At 56.3% G+C, this 17,621-nt stretch overlaps 1 protein-coding gene across 1 annotated transcript; it reads right to left on the reverse strand.

Moving 5' to 3' along the window:
* Positions 1-967: 967 nt before the first annotated feature.
* On the reverse strand, positions 968-15,584 carry LOC146594180 (uncharacterized). The gene is made up of 5 exons (XM_085308136.1): positions 15,488-15,584; positions 5,686-6,141; positions 4,328-4,651; positions 4,034-4,200; positions 968-3,225 (listed from the first exon to the last, which is right to left on the reverse strand). The coding sequence occupies exons 1-5, from the start codon at positions 15,552-15,554 to the stop codon at positions 3,181-3,183; spliced, it is 1,059 nt and encodes a 352-aa protein (XP_085164262.1). The 5' UTR covers positions 15,555-15,584; the 3' UTR covers positions 968-3,180.
* Between the last annotated feature and the right edge of the window lie 2,037 nt (positions 15,585-17,621).

Here is a 17,621-nt window from a genome sequence, read left to right on the forward strand (position 1 = left end):
TGCTGACTTCAGACCTGAGAAGTCTGGCTTAGCTATAGCATGTTTGTTCTGTCACTTAGTTCTTCTGTTCTGTATGGCTTTATCTTTGGGGCAGGATGGAAATCTCTGCAGGTTTGAGAGATCACCCCCTGAAACTGTTCAGATTACTCAGTAAGGGTTTTGGCAAAGAAGTATTCTGGTTCAGCCCTTGTTGTAGATCTCCAAGGATTTGCTTTTCTAGAGCCCTAATGGAAGTACTTTCAAAAATTCAGGCTTTTCGATGCCCAAGTAGTTTTGCTTTTGCAGGAGAAAGTCCTGTAACACAACAGATCCATAACATGGTGAGCTGGGCTATTTCACCTAAGCATTGTAACAAATTTAGCTTAGGAGAGACGTTACCAGCTCTATAGTAAGAGGTGGGCTTTTGAAACCAGCCGTGAGTGCTTACCTCCCTGTAGGTCTGAGCTCCAAGGGGAACAGTTCAAAACAGCTATAAAGCTAAGCAAAAAGGAGTGTGTTATTTCAGTTTTCTTTTTCTCCTGTACTGTAGGAAGAAGCATGACAGATGTTAGTTAGGCTTGGATTAGACTGGCTTTGAGGATGTTTCTGTAGATAGTTTGGGATTATGGTTGACAACAGATGAGAATAATAAAGTAATCTTAAATCGGAGGCAAAGGAGGAGAATGTCAAGGTATGTATTTCAGATTTCTGGCTCTAGTGTAGCTCTTTAAGAGAGATTCCATCTGATTTAACTGCATAGGTATGAATCTCAATGAAATCCAGAGATAAAGAGGGAACAACTCTGTCAAGAAGCAACACAAATAGGAGCTGGTGTCCTGAGCCCTAGAGAGCTGTGGTTTATAGGTGTCTGGCATTTTCACTGAGTCTTCTTACCCCAAACTACTGCTGTTTATCTATCACAAAATTCACTGTGGTCTCTGAAAGCTCTTCAGCTAGAAGTCTGCAATGAAAATATAAGGAGCTGGGAAACCTTTGGCATTTGTAACTTTATTGCAGAAAAAAATCCACTATTAACATATTTTACAGAGAAAGTTGCACTTTGGTGTTTGGCGAGTTTTCTTCCTCACCTCTTTCCCCTGGACAGTGATGGATGGGAAACCAGAACAACCAGCCCCTGCATTTTGGGTTGTGTGCAGAGACTCTTTCCAGCTACACCAGCCTACACCAGTTTCAGTCAGGATGGAGTTTTATTTTCCACAACTAACTTGCCTCTTTTTTGTGCCAAAAACCAGTAGCACCCTGCCCTGCGGCAGGGGAAACAAGCCTGTAGCTAGGGAGATTGCTCTGTGCAGACAACACTTGATACAAAAGCTTTGGAGCAGTGACAATTGCCCTTTAGTTTCATGTAATATTAGGAGGAGGGAACCAACCCTTCTTCCTTATTGTAYTGGGCATCCTTAGAGTAAACCCACAAGCCCAAAGCCAACAGCTGAACCAGAACTGTGCTATGGTCATTTGTCAGCTACTTGGGAAGCAGTAATGCAGGAAAGGAGAACTAATGCCTTATCCAGTTCATCTATTTGACCCACACAAGTTCTCTACAGGCAGCCCCATCTTTGAGTTTTATAGAGATTACTAATTTGAGCCTTGCTGGTGGGGAAATTCCCCTTTCCCTTCCTTCTGCACTAGTATGAGCAATAAATAACTGGAGGAAGAAGGTATTTTTGCTAGTGAGGCAAGAGCCTGTCCTTTGTTGGGGGTCAGTGAGTGCTGCCCCTGAAGGGAGAAGGGAGATTGCAGTTTGTAAGAGCAATGTGATAGAAGATCTCTAGCCCTTGCTGTTGCTCTTGAGGGAGCAACTGGCTTCATCAAAAAATCAGTCTAGAGAAGGGGAGATGGGCACGTGTTTCTCTTACCTGCCATCAAATGTGAATTAGAAAATGGGAATGGGTGTTACTTACATGAAGTCTTCCATACAACACTTGGAATCCTGCAATGCGCAAATCTGTTTTTTTTTTTTTTTTTTTTCCTAAAGACAGGACATGCAAAGATCCTCAGACTTGCACTCAGAGGCTTTGGCCCTTTGAGGGAGCTCAGGAGCCTTGGTGCAACACCTTGGATGCAGTTTACAGCAAGGATGTTTTGAGGCAAAAAGGCATAATCTAAGCATCCTAACACCTACAAAGGGAACAGGAGGAAGGCACCTGCATCCAGGATTTGTCCTCATGACAAGACACCAACTGGCCTCAAAGACCAACATTAGAAAATAAAGGAATTTAGATCTTGCACTAATAGAGGAAGGATAGTACAGTACTAATTTTGTACAACTTTCAGCAAGGAGATGCTAGCAGCAAAATGGGAGGTACCTGAGGAAAGGTATGTGTCAATCCAGAAAGGGAAATGGACTAAAGCATTTACTGAACTTGGGTGAGGAGTTTATGCATATGCTGAAAGCATCAACTATGGCAAACGCAGACTCCTGATCTTGGTGAGACCAAATTAGTGTGTCTAATTGGYAATTGATTGAGTCCTATCAAACCTTATACTAAAATTATGTTCATTCCCTCTTGGCAACTTCAGAGCAACATTACGTAGCAAGGGCGCTTCTCCAGTGGTCACAAAGCTGTTTTACCTGGTTGAAGAGAAAGGTATAGAGGTAGGAARGAAGCAGAGCAGTCTGCCATCCTCCTGGCAGGCATTTTAGGATGGACAGTGCCCAATCCAGCACTAAAGCTGAAACAGGAACAAAAAAAGTGCAAGGAAAAAAAAAACTTAAAGTACAGAACAAGAGGGAGCCCAAGAGAACTGATCTCCCCATCCTCAGGTCCCTCAGGAAGCAACAGTCTCCTTTGCTGGCACTGTGCTGACACCGCCAGTGTAAGAGCTCTTGTATGGATCACTTGCCCACTTCCTTTGGAAGCAGCAGTTGCCAAGAGGGGCAGAAGAGTCCCTTGGGAGCATGCTGCCAAACACTGTCTTGGCTAACTGTCCACAACACTAAAAGGAGAAAGCGCCTCTTCAGGGCATTGTTTCAAGGAGAGCCTGGAGGAAAGGGCCAAACCTGGGCTCTGATTCCCAGCATAAAAACTTCAACATTGAAATATTTTGAAAAGTCTAAAACCAAAAGCCATTTGAAAAAGATCTTTCAGTCGTGTGCAAATCACAGCCACTCGTTCCTCAGCAGCTCATCTGGGACCAAGTCCTTGAGGCCTTCTCCTCTGGGAAGTTCAGTCTGGCTGTCTAGTAGCTGTAGAGGGAGAGGGGGGTGTCCTCCATCATGTCATCCTAGAAGCAGAAAAGATCACGTTGTAATGGGCTATCTGCCCAACAGCACACAGCAACAGCCTGGAGGCGTGCTGTGCGGGCAGCACAGTCATGCCATCCTCRCTGTCACTGCATGGCCATCTGCCTGGCCATCAACCCAAATGATTTTCCTGTGCAATTCCTGGATCTTTGGGCATTTGCTCTGCCCTTCTGCTGCAGCTTTTGGAAAGAAGAGCCCTACGCAGGAAGAGCCTGCCTGCTGTAGGGATGTGGAAAACCCTGACTATGGGAAACTCCACTCAGCTTGTAATAGCATCAGCTTTCTTGCCAGCTGCAGAAGGGAATCAGTGTGCCTTGTCCCAGAAAGCATAGTGAGTTAGTTGCAGCCTCCTCAGAGCTACTCCAACCTCTGAAGCCCTCKTCTTTTTATATCCCAAAGAATAAAATACAGACAGACAGACAAACTCCCCTGGAACAGAGCACAAGATCTGCTTTGTAATAGGCATCCAGCAAGTTGAGCATAGGAAGAGATAGGAAAGTGTCATTTCAGGGGAAATTTGGAGTGTGCTCCCCTTCCTCCTGCATTTAACCTCTAAGTGTTACCCTGCAGAGCGAGGGGAAGGCAGAGAGCCTCTTCAGTGGTCAACCTTGAGAAATGCTGGTTTGATGCAAACCCTGAATATAAAGAGAGGGACCAGGGGTTTTGATAAGCATTTTCAGTGCTACAACTACGCCAAATGTTGCCAGTGTAGCAGAAGGGGAACTGCAAAACAGGCAAGAGCCTGTAGCAGGTCCGACTGTGCCAGGCTGGGCCAAAGGCATTGCTCACCATAGGTAGGTCCTGCAGGCGCCGGAATTCCATGCGGCTGTTGTGCTGGCGATATCTCAAGAAGGCCACCAGGCCCAGGATGCCCACCATGACAATGAAGACAGAGATCACTGCGATTACTAAGGGATCAGCCCTTGTTGTCTCGGCCAAAGGAAAGCTGGGCAGCTCTGCAAGGCACAGATACCAGGGGAGTAAGGCCAAAGGAAATCCAGCTGGACTAGCAGAACCCTGTCTTTTCTGGACCTCCCCAGCACTCAAGTTTTAGGAAGACAGGGACAAAAGCAGAGCATTTACCTGGATTTTTATCATCGCCAACGTCCAACACAGAAGCTTTCTCATGCACAAGCTCTACTGGCTGCTTTAGTGCAGATGCACTGGTGCTGATAGCAGCTGTGCTGCTAGCGGTGGAGGTGGTCACAACGAGAGTCACTGTCGCAGCACTGGAGGTGGTAGCAGAAGACATACTCCCTTTGGTGGAGAAGGGAGCAGAGGTAGTTTGTGGCTCCATGGTGCTTGTCTGTGTGTCAGGGCTCATCCCTGACGTGGCCCCAGATCTCACTGTTGTAGACTCCATGATCTGACTGTCAGAAGATCCCAGGTGCGAGCTGTTGGTTGTTGCTGTAAATAGGGACGGACAGTTATTTCAAAAGATAAACCCCAAACATGGCGTAGGGCCCATAAATCCTGTCCCACCCTGGGAATGAAGGATGAGCAGGGAAGCCCTAAGCAGCTTTGTGGAAAGCTAGAGACCACCCCAGAGCAAAAGTCTCTCTGTGGAGGGCAGCACCAGGACTGGATAGTGGCATCTCCCAAGGCTGTATGTGTGTGTCACAGCAGCAGGACCCTGTGACATGAGCTGGGGTGAAGGATGCCGTTCTGCATAAACACCATGCAAATCAATGGTCAATCAATACATGCTTCACATCAGGGGTGTGTGACAGTCTATCAGGCCCCAGGGTTGTTGACAGCAGGGACCATGGCCTCTTGGAGCCAGTCCCCCCTGCTGTCCAGAGGGATCTGAAGGTYGCAGTTCCCACGCGGGTGAGCTGGAGCTTGTGGCTGCCTCATCTCTGTCCTGTCTTAAGGGAGGCAGTGATGGGATGCCAGCATCAGCRGGATGAGCCTGCCACGGAGCTGCTCTGGGCCGCCTGGCTGTTGTGCGCATGGGGATTTCCATCCGACATGGAAGAAGGGYGCTCTGCCCCATTTTGCAGGCATCACTAAGGCTCCTGGCAGGCTCCCAGCCCTGGCGCCCCAGCTGGGCAGCACTCCGGAGCTGTGCTGCAAGGGCACTGAATTGACAGGGGCTGCTCAGTGGCACTGTGTGCGCAGCACATGTATATCTGGGAGGAAAAGGGCTTGGTTTGTATGAGAGAGAGAACGGCCTTCGTGGCATGCATTCARTCACCTCGCTGGAAAGCAGCCAACACAATTAACACCATAAAGGGGCTTGCAAGTAGGGTGCTGAGCCAACAGCACCTCAGCAAGTCATCCCCATTTACCAGGACGTGCTTAATGACTCTCTCTGCATYCCCCCCCTTCTCCGATTCCCAGCAGAGTTCAGGGGGACGAATGACATTCAGTGCTGCGAGTTCAGGTTGTGCATCCCTGGGGCAAGACTTTCTGCAGAGCTGGGAAAGGCAAAACCTCACCTGGCACACTGTTTGGTGGAGATGCTGGGGCTGTACTGCCCGCACCCACTTCTGTTGTGCTCRAAGACTCTGTGCCTTCATGGCCAGGTGCATTTTCCTCCTGAGTACTGGCATTTGAGGAAGGGATTTCAGTGCTGCTGTTAACTGAGAGGCTTGTGTTGTGGTGCTCATGATGTGTAACCGTGACATCCCCTGGGCTGGAGGTGGAAGAAGTCTGCAGTCCCTCTGCCTCRGTGCCTGGCACGTTCGGAGCGGAGATGGAGGCACTCTCCTCTGCAGCAGGGGCTCCAGTGCCATTGGCCACTGCAGCAGTCATGTTTTTTTCCGAGCCTGTTTCAGGAACRGTGGTAGTCTCTGGACTGGGTTCAGCGGCTTCACCGGGCTGGTGTGAGGTTGGCATTGTGCTGAGAAAAGGTGACGGTGTCACCAAAGTTTCTCCTGTCTTCTGCCCCTCTCCTAGGAAAGGGAGATAAGAAATACTGCAAAGTTTGTCAGAGGTCCCATGCGGAGAGGAGAAGCAGAGGGAGAGGCCAGGAGTTGAATCTCTCCATCCCCTTGCCTCCAAACGCAGGACAGGTTTTCACACGGGAAGCACAGCTTCAGGAAGGGGTTCAGGCAGCCCCTCTGCCCTCTTGGCCCCCGTGGGGCAGGGGCTGCTCCAAGGGCCTGTCTTTCCTCCTCCCCMAAAAGCCCCCCTGGCTATTAGTGTCTCTACACCCTCTACTCTACCCAGGGGCACCCTTTTAGACGATTTTAAGTATCACCTGAGACATGATTCTGCAGGAAACTTAGTTCAGTCTTCCTTGGTTCATTGAGAAAGGGAAGAAGAGTCAAGAGTCAGAAGTGGTTGGAAAAAAAAAGAGAGAGAGAGAGAAAGAAGCAAGTGGGGGAAGAAGTGGAAGTAGTTCCTCTATCTTCCCTGGTCCAACGRACTGTAGAAAACTGATGTTTAGAAAGTCTGTGGCTGGCAAGAGTGAAGCACATGTTGCTAACCATCTTAGCAGCAGCAAGCAGCCCAGGCTTGCTGCTAGAAGGAAAGGTAAAATAGGTAGTAAGGGAGTACTCCCGCTAACAAAGACGGTATAGAAGCCAGGGTTACGCTCAGGAAGCCGCCTTCATGAGCTATTTATGAACACATCGTCACCATAAAGTGTGACCGTTGTCATAGAAATGGGAGCGACTCAGCCTGCAGCAAAGCGGGGCAGCTCCTGCGCAGGGACCCGCCACGCACAAGGATCCCCCGGGGCCGCCGCCGCCAGACAGCGCGCCCGCRCGCAGGAGGAGGAAACCCACAGAGCTCCCACGCCGCCAGCGAACAAACACGGATCTCGGGAGCGAAGACTTCTGGAAGGGTGTGAACAGGAAAAAACAGCAAAAAAAGTGTAGCCACATCAGCGTGGCCTCTTCAGGCAATTTAAAAACATTGCAGGGCCAATATTTTGACTATTTCTGTCCCAAGTTTCTACCCAAGCCACTGAGGCATGACAAGCCAACTGCAGGAAAAAATAAAGGTATTGAAGAAAATTCCATCTTTATGCCCACTCTCTCTGTCCTGGAGAAGCATCCGAGGCAGATGCTGAAATAGAGGAATATTCATCTGCCGACAAAGCAGACCACGCCAGTACCAAGGCTTTGGGAAAAATCTCAGCAGCTTTTAAAAGCTTTTCAGAAGGAACAYGGTTATGGGCACTCTTCTCTACTTACAGCACTTAACAAGCCCTAAGAAAAAGACACAAAGCATCTTCCGCGGGAGAGCTCGGACCCGGGAAGCAGGGCAAGAGGGCAACGCGCTGCCCCTGCCGGGGCCCCTGGCCCACCCGGGCTCGCGCGGGGAAGCACGAGCCGGCAGGGCAACGCCACTCGACACGGCTGGGGAATTAGCTCTCAAGAGCGGTCTCAAGTTGGGACAAGTTAAACGCGATGACCGAAAGCGCCTTCGGCCGTGCCTGGATCCAGCTGGAATGTGCCTCTGAACGTAGAGCAAACTTTGGGCGCTAAGGTGGAGGATACGCTTACGACGGTGATACCTCGGAGGAAAACGCTGGGCRCTGCATGCCCGAAGCTCGCAGCTCCTCACGTGACAATCTCCGGCATTGCAGTTCGGGGTGCTGCTYGCTGGGCGACATCCCTGCAGCTCCGGAGCTCACGCTGGGAATGTCGAGGGATCCAGGCTGGGCATGAACAGCCGCTTCACAGCTGCTGCGGGTGCAYGGCCAGCAGCAAGCCCGGCTGCGTCCTGCCTGGAATAACGGCCCGACGGCAGCCCCGGCGGCGAGCTATAACCAGGGCCCCATAAGGATTTGGGCAGAGCTGTCTTGTACGACGGCCTGAGCAGCTCTGCCCCAGCTGTGCCATTTTCTGACTAGGAAAGGAAAACTAGGAGGAGGCAGAAGAGCCCGAGTCCTCCACAGCAGAGCACCTCTCCGGTGCTGCGGGCTGGTGTCCCCACGGGAGCGCTGCCTGCGGCACGGCCACCGCAGCCCGTGGGTCATGCACACAGCTCCCCGCGCCTGCGGGAAGCAGAGCTGAGAGGAGTAATATTTCCCCTCTGTAACTCCTCCTGCCCTGACGGGCTGCTCTGTCCCTGCATCCCGCAACAACGTAATGGTACCATTTGGGAAGAGCTCGTGCTGTAGTGACAGCACATGTGGGAGCAGGACATAGGGATGCGGCACTGCAGGGATGTGGCGTGCAAAACCCCATTTGTAGAGAATCGCAATAGCGATGTTGAGATTGGCAGGTTTGGAGCCCCTGAGCAGGGCAGAGTCCATGGCACCTGCATTAGCAGGTCCTTGAGCCCAGCACACCCAGCCCAGGAAACAAAGGAGAACCTAAAGCAGGCTAACAAGCCTCTCTCATTAAGAGATGAGACTCAAACCATTAAGAGATGATGGTGGGAAGATAAGAGAAAAAGGCAGAAGCCACAAGATGGTCAAGGAGACAAAAGGACAGTGATCACTCAGGGATGGACAGACAAAAGATCACCATGGCTGTCTGTCCCTTCCTGAGGGGTACATCCAAAGCCTGCACAGTCACCACACAAAGCACCAAAGGAAATAGGTGGTAGGAACAGGGAGATAGGAAACACAGGGCATCTTGGTGCTTGGAAGCACATGGCTATGAAAGCAGGAGCACCAATGAGTTTTACTTCAGTTTTGTTTTAAAATAAAATTACCCTCTTCCAAGGTCTTGAATTAAGATTTGCTTTGAATTAAGATTACACTGTTGTTGCAGCATCACAGTTTTGTTTTCCACAGATTTATCACCAAAACAGGCACTTGCTGCAACCCATTCCCACCTACCCTCGAACAAACCCTGCAGCACCATGGGGGAGAGCACAGCTCGCTGCAAAGCCAAAGCAGCCAGCAGTGGCTGGATGAGACCCAACAAGCCTCTTGCTGTGTTAGGCTCCCCAGCATCCAGCCACTGGGGTTTCTGCTGGCTCCTTGGTGTCCAACAGGTGGGAAAATCCCCAGCTTCCAGGGCTGTCCTTGGTGCTCCAGCCACCGAGCGCTGATGTTTTCAGCTGTTTGTGGGTTACTTAGAGAGACACAGGTCAGAGCTTGTTACGCTGGCATCTTCCTGGAGGAGCTCTGCTCCCAGTGCCGGATGCCAGMGAGGCTCTGGCTGCGCTGCCTCGGGCATTGCCGCGACGGGCACCTGCAGACATGACTCCAGGTGGGAACAGGCCCCTCCAGTCTCAGGTGGAGAGGGAAGGAGTTGGGGTGGCCAATCTACCTTGGCCTCCCCTGGAGCCCCCCGAGGATGGAAGCTGCAGCATGCCAAGACGGCTGGCGAAGCCTGTCACCCTTACACCATTCCAAAGCAATAATGACCATAATCCAAGCGGATAAGCTGGACCAGCTCAGAGCAAGGGCTCTGATACAGCAGTTATGCCAAATGCCAAGGCAGCCAGCCCCTGGCTACGGCCGCTCTCCTGCCTCCGTGGGCCCTGCTCACCGCTTGGCTCGGCCTCGCCGTGGCGGGAACCAGCAATCTCAGGCCACGTAAGAGCAGGGCTGTGGGATTTTGGAGCGGCAGCCCTGATCAGACTGTGCTGACTGCAGTGACCTCCGCCTGGGAAATGGAGGGGTCAGGGAAAAGAGCGGCCCCGGGGGAGTTCGGGTGCAACTGGCCAGGAAGCCCCCGTGTTGGGGTGGGAATGGGTGGGAAGCGCTCCACGCTCCGGGAGGGGAAGCGCTCCGCGCTCCGGGAGGGAAAGCAGGCCTCCGAGATCAGCCCTTGGCTTCAGGCCCCTCCCAGCACAACTGACAGCACTGACGGACCTCCATGCACCAGCCCGAGCTCCCACCGGCTCTGGGGTGGACACAGGATAAAGAAGCCATAAGAGAGAAGGATGAAGGAAGCCTGGGCTGCAGGAGATGGGGCTTATCCCACTTGGTGCTCTCTGCCCAAGCTTCAGGGCTGGGGCCAAGCAAGGGGTCGTGTAAGGTTTGCACGCATGGAGGCAAAGCCATGGTGTGATTAGCCAGGGAAAGATGCTGCCTGACAAACAGCTCTGGCATCCCATCTCCCCGTAGCCTGCATGCCACATCCCTGGCCACCCTCTCCAAGCTGGCTTGGCCGGGTGCAAAGAAACCTCAGCTGGAAGGTCTCCTCCATCCAGCCTGGTCTCACCCCCTGCCACAGCAGATACTCCAAGGTCCAAATGTTTCCCTAAGAAAATAGAGCAGTGAGATGGAGCAGGGCCCCAGCTGGACCGGTTGACTCAAGGGAGAGCAGAGCATCAGCCTGGAGTTGCAGTCACCACCAGTGCAGAGACCCACGAGAGCTGGGCACAGAGAGATGGGAAAGTCAGCCTAGGATTTCAGAAAAAGTGACCCATGAGAGCTGGACTGCCGCAAGCTAACACATCTTCCCATGCAGGCTGCCACTCTCTGTAGCTAGCACTTCATTTAAATTGGCTTCATATAGAACGTGTTTCAAACCACGACTCTGATACATTCAAAAAGGCAAGCAAAACCCTCTAAAATGCTATTTTTGTGCACGTACTGAATCCCATTTCTGTTTAAGTGTAAAAAGTCACGAACAACGTAGGCAAATGCAAAATTCATACAATGTTTAAAGAGTAAGAGCATAAGCTGTAACCTGTAATGTATTTAAGCAATTACATCTTCTTCCTTAGCAAAGTACTCCATTAACTGCAGAAATTACCTTTTGTTGCCAGTTATTACGTTTTTATGGTTACCAACCAACAGTAATTAAAACAACCTCTTCAAGGAAAAAGAGCTTAAGTATAAACGCAAATAAGACCGTGCAGTGGGATTTCAAACCAAGGCTCTTCACTGCACTTAAAAGCAGAACTGGAGCAGCTGCTGATTCAACGCCAGCCCAGCCTGCCTCTCCCTCCTTCACTCAGCGCCCAGAAGTGAAAAGCCCCACGGGGCAGAGAAGGTTCCTCGAGCCCTTCCGGTAGCTGCCGGCCGCTCCCGGGGATGCCACCCAGCGAACACCCCCACGCAGCCAAGTGGGATGCAGAGATGCAGATCTGGTACGACGGGCCACCAAGTAAGCCCCCGCCCCAGGTTGACGCCTGGCTGGAGGCAGGCTCCCGCCGGGATGCACTTTGCTGCGGGCTCCCTGCCTGCAGAGGGGCTGATGCTGCCACCGTCCCTGTCCCCGGCATGGCGGAGAGGGCCTCGATGGGCTGTTTGCTGCAAGAAGCCCACACATGGGGCGCAGGGACAGCCCGGTCCCTGCCGCCCGCGTGGGGACCACAGCGGAGGCGCCCAACGGCGGGAGCCCGCGGCCGGGTTACCCGACCCTTGGGAAAAACACGGCAGCTGCAGGGCCCGGGGCTTAGCAGCCAGCTGCTGCATCTCATCGGCGTTCGAGCAAAGATTTAGGGCGATTAAGAGCAGGCCGGCGAGCCAGGCAAAGCGTCAGCAAGAGACGCGGTGTCCGCAGCGGTCTCTGGGCGCCGCGGCACGGGCCGCTCCAGCAGCCAGCGCTGCCCTCACCCCCCGCGGCCCCGGCAAGCGGGGCCGTGCCCCGCGGCGCGTGCYGCGAAACGCGAGGTGCCGAGAGGCGACCCTGGAAACCGGCCAGGCGCGTTGCAAAGCGATGGCTGCGGTGGGACGGGAATAGAAAGCCGCTCTCCTGCCCGAGAAGCTCCCTGCAGCCCGACAGGCAGGTGGCCACGAGCGGAGCACGAGACTCGGCTCGGATTAGATACGGCGCTCCGCGGAGGGACAGCCCCGCGGCCAGACGCCGAGCCTCGGACTTTACGCGCCAGGAAGCGAAAAGGGGAGCCAGGGCCCTTGGCCCGAACACCCCGGGCAGGGCAGACGGGGAACCGGCCGGTTATTTTCCGCGGGCCGCGCGGGACCGTGAAGCACCCTGCCCGGCAGGAGGGTGCCCAGCGGCTCCTGCGCAGTTTGCTCTGCGCCTCAGTCTTTGCAGCCCCGATAAACACAGCAGCGGTGCGGATTGCTGGCATCAGGCAGCCCTGGCTCCCGATTGCCTCGGCGGTCGCAGCTGCAGCGGAGGAAGCGCTCACATCRTTAGGAGAAAATTAATTAGCCAAGYGCCTTAATAGCAGCCCCGTGCYAGCAGGGCACCTGGCTGCCCTAACGCCATCTCCAGCACGCAGCGATCTGGGGGGAGCCTGGACACCGTGACCCCGCCGGCCCCCAGACAGCCCCTCCGGGGCACCGGTGACGCGCGGCTCGAGAGGGGCCTCGAGACGCCGCCCTGGGCCCGAGCAGCTCCTTCCACCGGGTGCCCAGAGGGCTGGGGCCAAGGGAGCTGAAGGAGGCGAGCGGTTCACGGGGGCCGGGAGGGGAACCCGGCTGTGCCGAGCCCCGTGCCCCTGTCGAGAGGAGGTGACGTCCCTCCTCGCACGGGAAAGAGCACAAGGAAGAACTGGACCCTTTTCCCACGTGGAAGGTGGCTCTGGAAGCAGCAGGGAGAAGCAGCCGGGGACGCAGCGGGGCAGAGCCGTCCCGAGCGGCACCCTCGGTGCCGGCAGCCGCCGGCCGGGCGCCGCGGGGGCGAGACGGCGCCTGTCGCCTGCGCGCCTGGCCCCGGGCGCCGACAGACGGGGCTTTATGCACCCTGCGGGGTCCCCTCTGCTCGGGGAGGCGGCAGACAGCGAAACGCCCAGCCCAGAGTGACTCCGGGGCTTTTATTTTTAAGGCGAACGCTGCTGGAGGAAGTGGATTTTCGCAGGCGGCGAAGAAAGGCCGCATTGAGAGGCCGGGGTGGGCTGAGCGTGGGGGAGCAGCCGTGGGGCCGGCCCCGGGGCAGGACCAGGCTCCCTGGCACCCGCGTACGGGGCTGCACGTGGGAACTAACGGGGCGTCGTGGGAGGGAGGGGGGTTCCCGCTGCTCAGAAGTGATTTGGAAGCGGGGGGTGCTTTAGCAAGTGGTTTAGTGTCCTCCTGGCTGGTCTGTGGAGGCCTGGGTGAGCAGGGACCCAGTGCTCCCAGTCCAAAATGGGAGGGGGGGGGGTGTATGTTCCCTGTGAAATCCAGTTTTTAGCTCCCTTGGAAGAGTTGCTGCTGCCATGCAGCAGCCTCATTCACACCCCGCAGGGCAGCCCCAGCTTTACTGCAGCGCCCACGGCATCAGCTCCAAGCTGCCTTCAGCTATTGAGCCTCCTGGAAGACTTTTGCTTTTGGGAAAGAGCTGGCCTGAATACTATCTCCAGGGTCCAAGGGGTCTGTARGGTCATTAGGTAACTTTCTGAAGGAAAAAAAGCGTGTACGTGTCCCTCAAAAAGCTCCCCAACACATTGGCTTGTGTCAGCCAAGTGTGATGGAGAGGCAAAAGTCTCAGAAATGTGGTGTCCCTACAGGTTTAGGGATGCTGGTGGCCCACGAACAGCCTCTAGCAGGGAAGATCCATGTAAGCCCAACCCTTTTAATGAAAATCCTGTGGACCAGCAGCCCCAGGAASCCCCACCACAGGCAGAGTGGAGCTGGGTAATCTTGCATGCTGGCGATGATTAAGAAAATCAGGCCCTGAACAAGCGGACTGATGGAGATTTCTGTGGCTTCCCCCTATCCTGGACTGACTCTGGTGTCTGTCTGGAGCAAACCCAGATATGGAGCAGGGCCAGGTGCTGCTGGACAGAGGGGTCTGAAGAGGATCAGTGCTGGGAGCAGGGTAGAAAACAGCTTGTGGTGCTGGGAGCTGCTGGAGAGAAGTCCAGTTTGGCTGGGGGCTGTTGACTTTGGGCCCAGCCTGCATGTGAAGCCTTCCCTGCACATCATCATTGCCCAGCCTGGAATCTCTGGTGTCTCATTAAGGATTGCTCTCACCACTTGGGGCTTTTTTTTTTTATTGACAGCATCTCTCCCCAGCCACCTGTTTTCACAAGACATGTAGAAACGTGGTCTCTCTGGCTGCAACTACCCAGCCACAGATGCAAAAGCCACGAGGACAAGGGAAGGCAAACTGCACAGGTGCCATTTCCTGAGGCCACAGAGGGAAGTTGAGATTGGGACACTAAGCATGAAGGATCCCAGGTAAAGTCCAACACAACGTTAATGTTGGACTTTACCTGGATTTTGCATGTCCTGGCAGTCTGAGCGTTGGGCCCTGCACTAAGAGGGCTCCCACAAGCCAGCGGAGGATGTTGATCTTCCTGGGGTACCCTGGCATGCTGGGGCCCATCAGCATGGGGAAAAGGGACAAGAACCACCCCAAGACATGGGTGCTCCCTGGCAGGCAGCAGCCCTCGACTCCTGTTCCTTCTCGGCTGATGGAAATCCCGAGTTGCATGCTGCAAACCACCCTCTGCCAGCACCTGGCACGCCACGAGAGCGCAGATGCCCACGCRTGGCCAGCACAGGCGTCACCGCGGGCTTTGCACACGTATGGAGGGCTGTCCCGTGGCTGCTTCCCTCAAACCTCAAACCCGGCCTAACCGCATCCAGCGTGCGAAAGCTCAGCCCGAGCGCCTGCTCTCGTGCCCCTGCTTGGGGCTCGGCGCCGCGCGCCAGTACAGACGCGCCTACGCTGGGGTTTTGCCAGCCCACCTAGCTACGAGGGATGGTTTCCCCGCGCCACCTCTCCGCTCCCGACTGCTCCTCGTGCTGCGCTGCGACCAGCCAAGGCGCAGCGAGAGGAACACGCTCGCTTCCCAAAGCCCTGCCCGTCACCCGGGGGTGACGGAGGRCGGCGAGCACCCTCGGGCCCTGCAGCAGGCCCGAAATGCGGACGGGGAGCGCCGGCGGGGGCCCCGGCCCCAGCGTCGCCTCCCGTCCCGTCCCCTCCCGCGGCGTGCCCGGGGCCGGGCTCGCAGCGGGGCTGCGCCCGCCCGCCGAGCCGAGCCGAGCCGAGCCGAGCCGAGCTCCAGGCGCCCCGCACGGGCAAGGCCTCGGCCCGTGCCGTCGGCGCTGCCCTGGCGGGAGCGCGGCGCTCGCCTGGGCCGCGGCAGCATCTCCCGCGGACCCGCCGGCTGCCGCCGGGGCCAGGGCAACTCCGGCCAAGTTTCGGGGCCCGGCGGGCGGGCGCTTGCAGACGGGGCGCACCGCGGCCCGCGGGCCGTTTGCTCCCGGGAGGTTTTCGGCACGGCGAAGGGCTGCCGGGGTGGTGGTGGTGGTGGGGAGGGGGGGGATCCCCGAGAGCCGCCCCCCTCCAGCGTGGGGCTTTGGGGGAGAGAAGTGGAAAAGCGGCCCCGCGGCGGCCCCCGACGGCTCGCCCCGACCGGGCGCCCCGTGGCACCGGGCTGCGCTGCCGGCGCGCCGAGAGCGGCGGGGCGGCGCGACCCCCGGGACCCCCCTTCCCGGAGCCCCGGAGCCCCCCGGCAGGGCACGGCGGCGGCCGCCGGTACCTGGCAGGGCGCAGAGCAGGCAGCAGGCGGCGGCGAGGCGGAGCAGGGCGCGCCGCGTCCCCTCCATGCTGGGCCGATCCGCGCTGACTCCGCCGGTGGGGCCGGGGCGGGAGCGGGGCGGGACCGCGGCCGGGGCGGGGCGGCCGCCGCCTGGTCCGGCCCCGGGCAGGGAGGTGCGGGGCGGGCCCACTGCCACCCCCCGCCCCCGGCACCCCGCTCCGCTCCCGGCCCGGCCTGCCCCGGGCACCCCCGGTCGGGTCCCAGGCACCCCGGGTCCAGTTCTGAGCTCCCAGGGTCCGGTCCCGCATCGTCCCCTGGCACCCTCAGTTTGGTCCCACATCGTCCCTGGCACCCCAACTCCGGTCCTGCTCCACTTCTGACACCCRCGGTCTGATCCTTCACTGTCCCGGGCACCCCTGGTCCAGCCCCAGCCCCCTGCTCCGGTCCCACGCTGTCTGTAGCACCCTGGTGCCCAGACACCCCACGTCCGGTCGCTCACCACCCCCAGCACCCCCTGGTCTCGTCCCTCACCACCTCTGGCATTCCCAGGCCTGCCCGCACCCTCCATCATGCCCAGGCCTCTCCCATGCGCCCACATCYCCCCGGCACCTCCAGTGCTGCCCCACATCCACTCTGCTCCTGCACCCCCAAGGCCTCTGGCACCCCAGCAAACCCAGCTGGGCCCTGGCCTCTGGCTCTGCCCCTCCAGCTCCCCCAGTCCATGATGTGTCTGCACACAGGCCCCCTTACAGGAATGGGGCCAGGCAGCAAGGCCCGCCATGGGACATCTTGCAGCCTGGGGTGGACCCACGGGTACCACCTTGCCCCGGGCCTGAGCCAAGCTCCTGTGGGACTGGCCAGGCCTGTCCTGGCACTGTGAGGGCCAAGCTGTTTCCCTAAGAGATGGTTCCGGGGTGAGGGAAAGTCCAGCCTGGGTACAAACCCAGACAACCCCTATGCCAACCTCTCCATCCTTCAGCAAGTCTGACCACTCTCTTCTGGTTGGTATTTCCGAAGAAGAAACCCATTATGAATCTGGCAGTGGCCAGCTGGCAAGAATGAAGCAAGGCACCACATGCCTCAGGCTGTTCTTGGAAAGGACCAAAAATCCCCTTGCAAATCCCTTGGCTTCACTGTTTCCTTTCTGAGTGAGCCCTGGCCCTGCTGAGGGGCTGAGGAGGCACCACGAGGCCCCATCCCATGGCACCATCCCTGCTGACCCTCTTTCTGGCTGCTCTGGTAGAGGCGGGACTGCRGGTCCCTTCCTCTGTCCTGATACTGCAGCACCACGGGAGAGATGAGGAAGGGGGAAATAGGTATTTTTGTACCCCATGGGGTCTTGCCTTCCTTCTTTATGTGGGGCTCCTCAGTAGCTCCCACCCCGAGTTCTGACACAAGTAGTAAAAAACAGGCTGGATCAGACTGTGCCGATGCAGAATTGATTGCAATCTTTTCTCTCCCTCTCTCTCTCTCTCTTTTTTTAATCTACTGAATCTCACCTCCTCCTTGGAAATGTGTTTCTAGCTGCTTACTGCCACCCAAACTATGACAGTGCCATCTTCCCGTTCAAGCAGAAGTTGTAAGGACTTCTGCAAATTTCCTAGGTCTTAGGGGAATTATTGTGAGCATACTTACAACTTGTTTGGAAGTTATAACAGCCTTATGCTCCCCACAGACCCTGCAGAGCTATACAGTGGAGCAAAATCTGCTTCAAGCCAGACAGGCTCGTGCTCTCAGCGCGGCAGCGAGCAACACCCAGCCCTGCACCTCGGGGTGGCTGGGATGCTGCTGCCCCTCGTAAGTGAGAGAGCGGGGCATTTCCAGCTCCCCCCACAACACGTGTCCCTGGGCGGGGGGGACACAAGCGCTTAGGGGACGCCCACTCGGCCGGCTCGGAGCTGGGTTCACAAGCGCGTCTGACGCCCGCGAGCTTCTGACTCACGTCCCTTCTCCGGTCTCTCTCGGGAGAGACTCCGAAACTAATATCCGTCTCAGCTGGCTTATAGATAGTGGCTCTCAGTTGTCAAGGTTACAGGTCCCTCTGCTTTAATTAAGCGTATATATACGGTACAGTGTGTTTTCAACAGCTGGGGGCCCAGGAGAGATTTGGGCTGGCATTCCCGGCAGGGGGTTG

The sequence above is a fragment of the Rhea americana genome, unplaced genomic scaffold (assembly GCF_003343005.1).
Source record: "Rhea americana isolate MKP2758 unplaced genomic scaffold, rheAme1 scaffold_27, whole genome shotgun sequence".
In the NCBI taxonomy this organism is placed as follows: Eukaryota; Metazoa; Chordata; class Aves; order Rheiformes; family Rheidae; genus Rhea; species Rhea americana.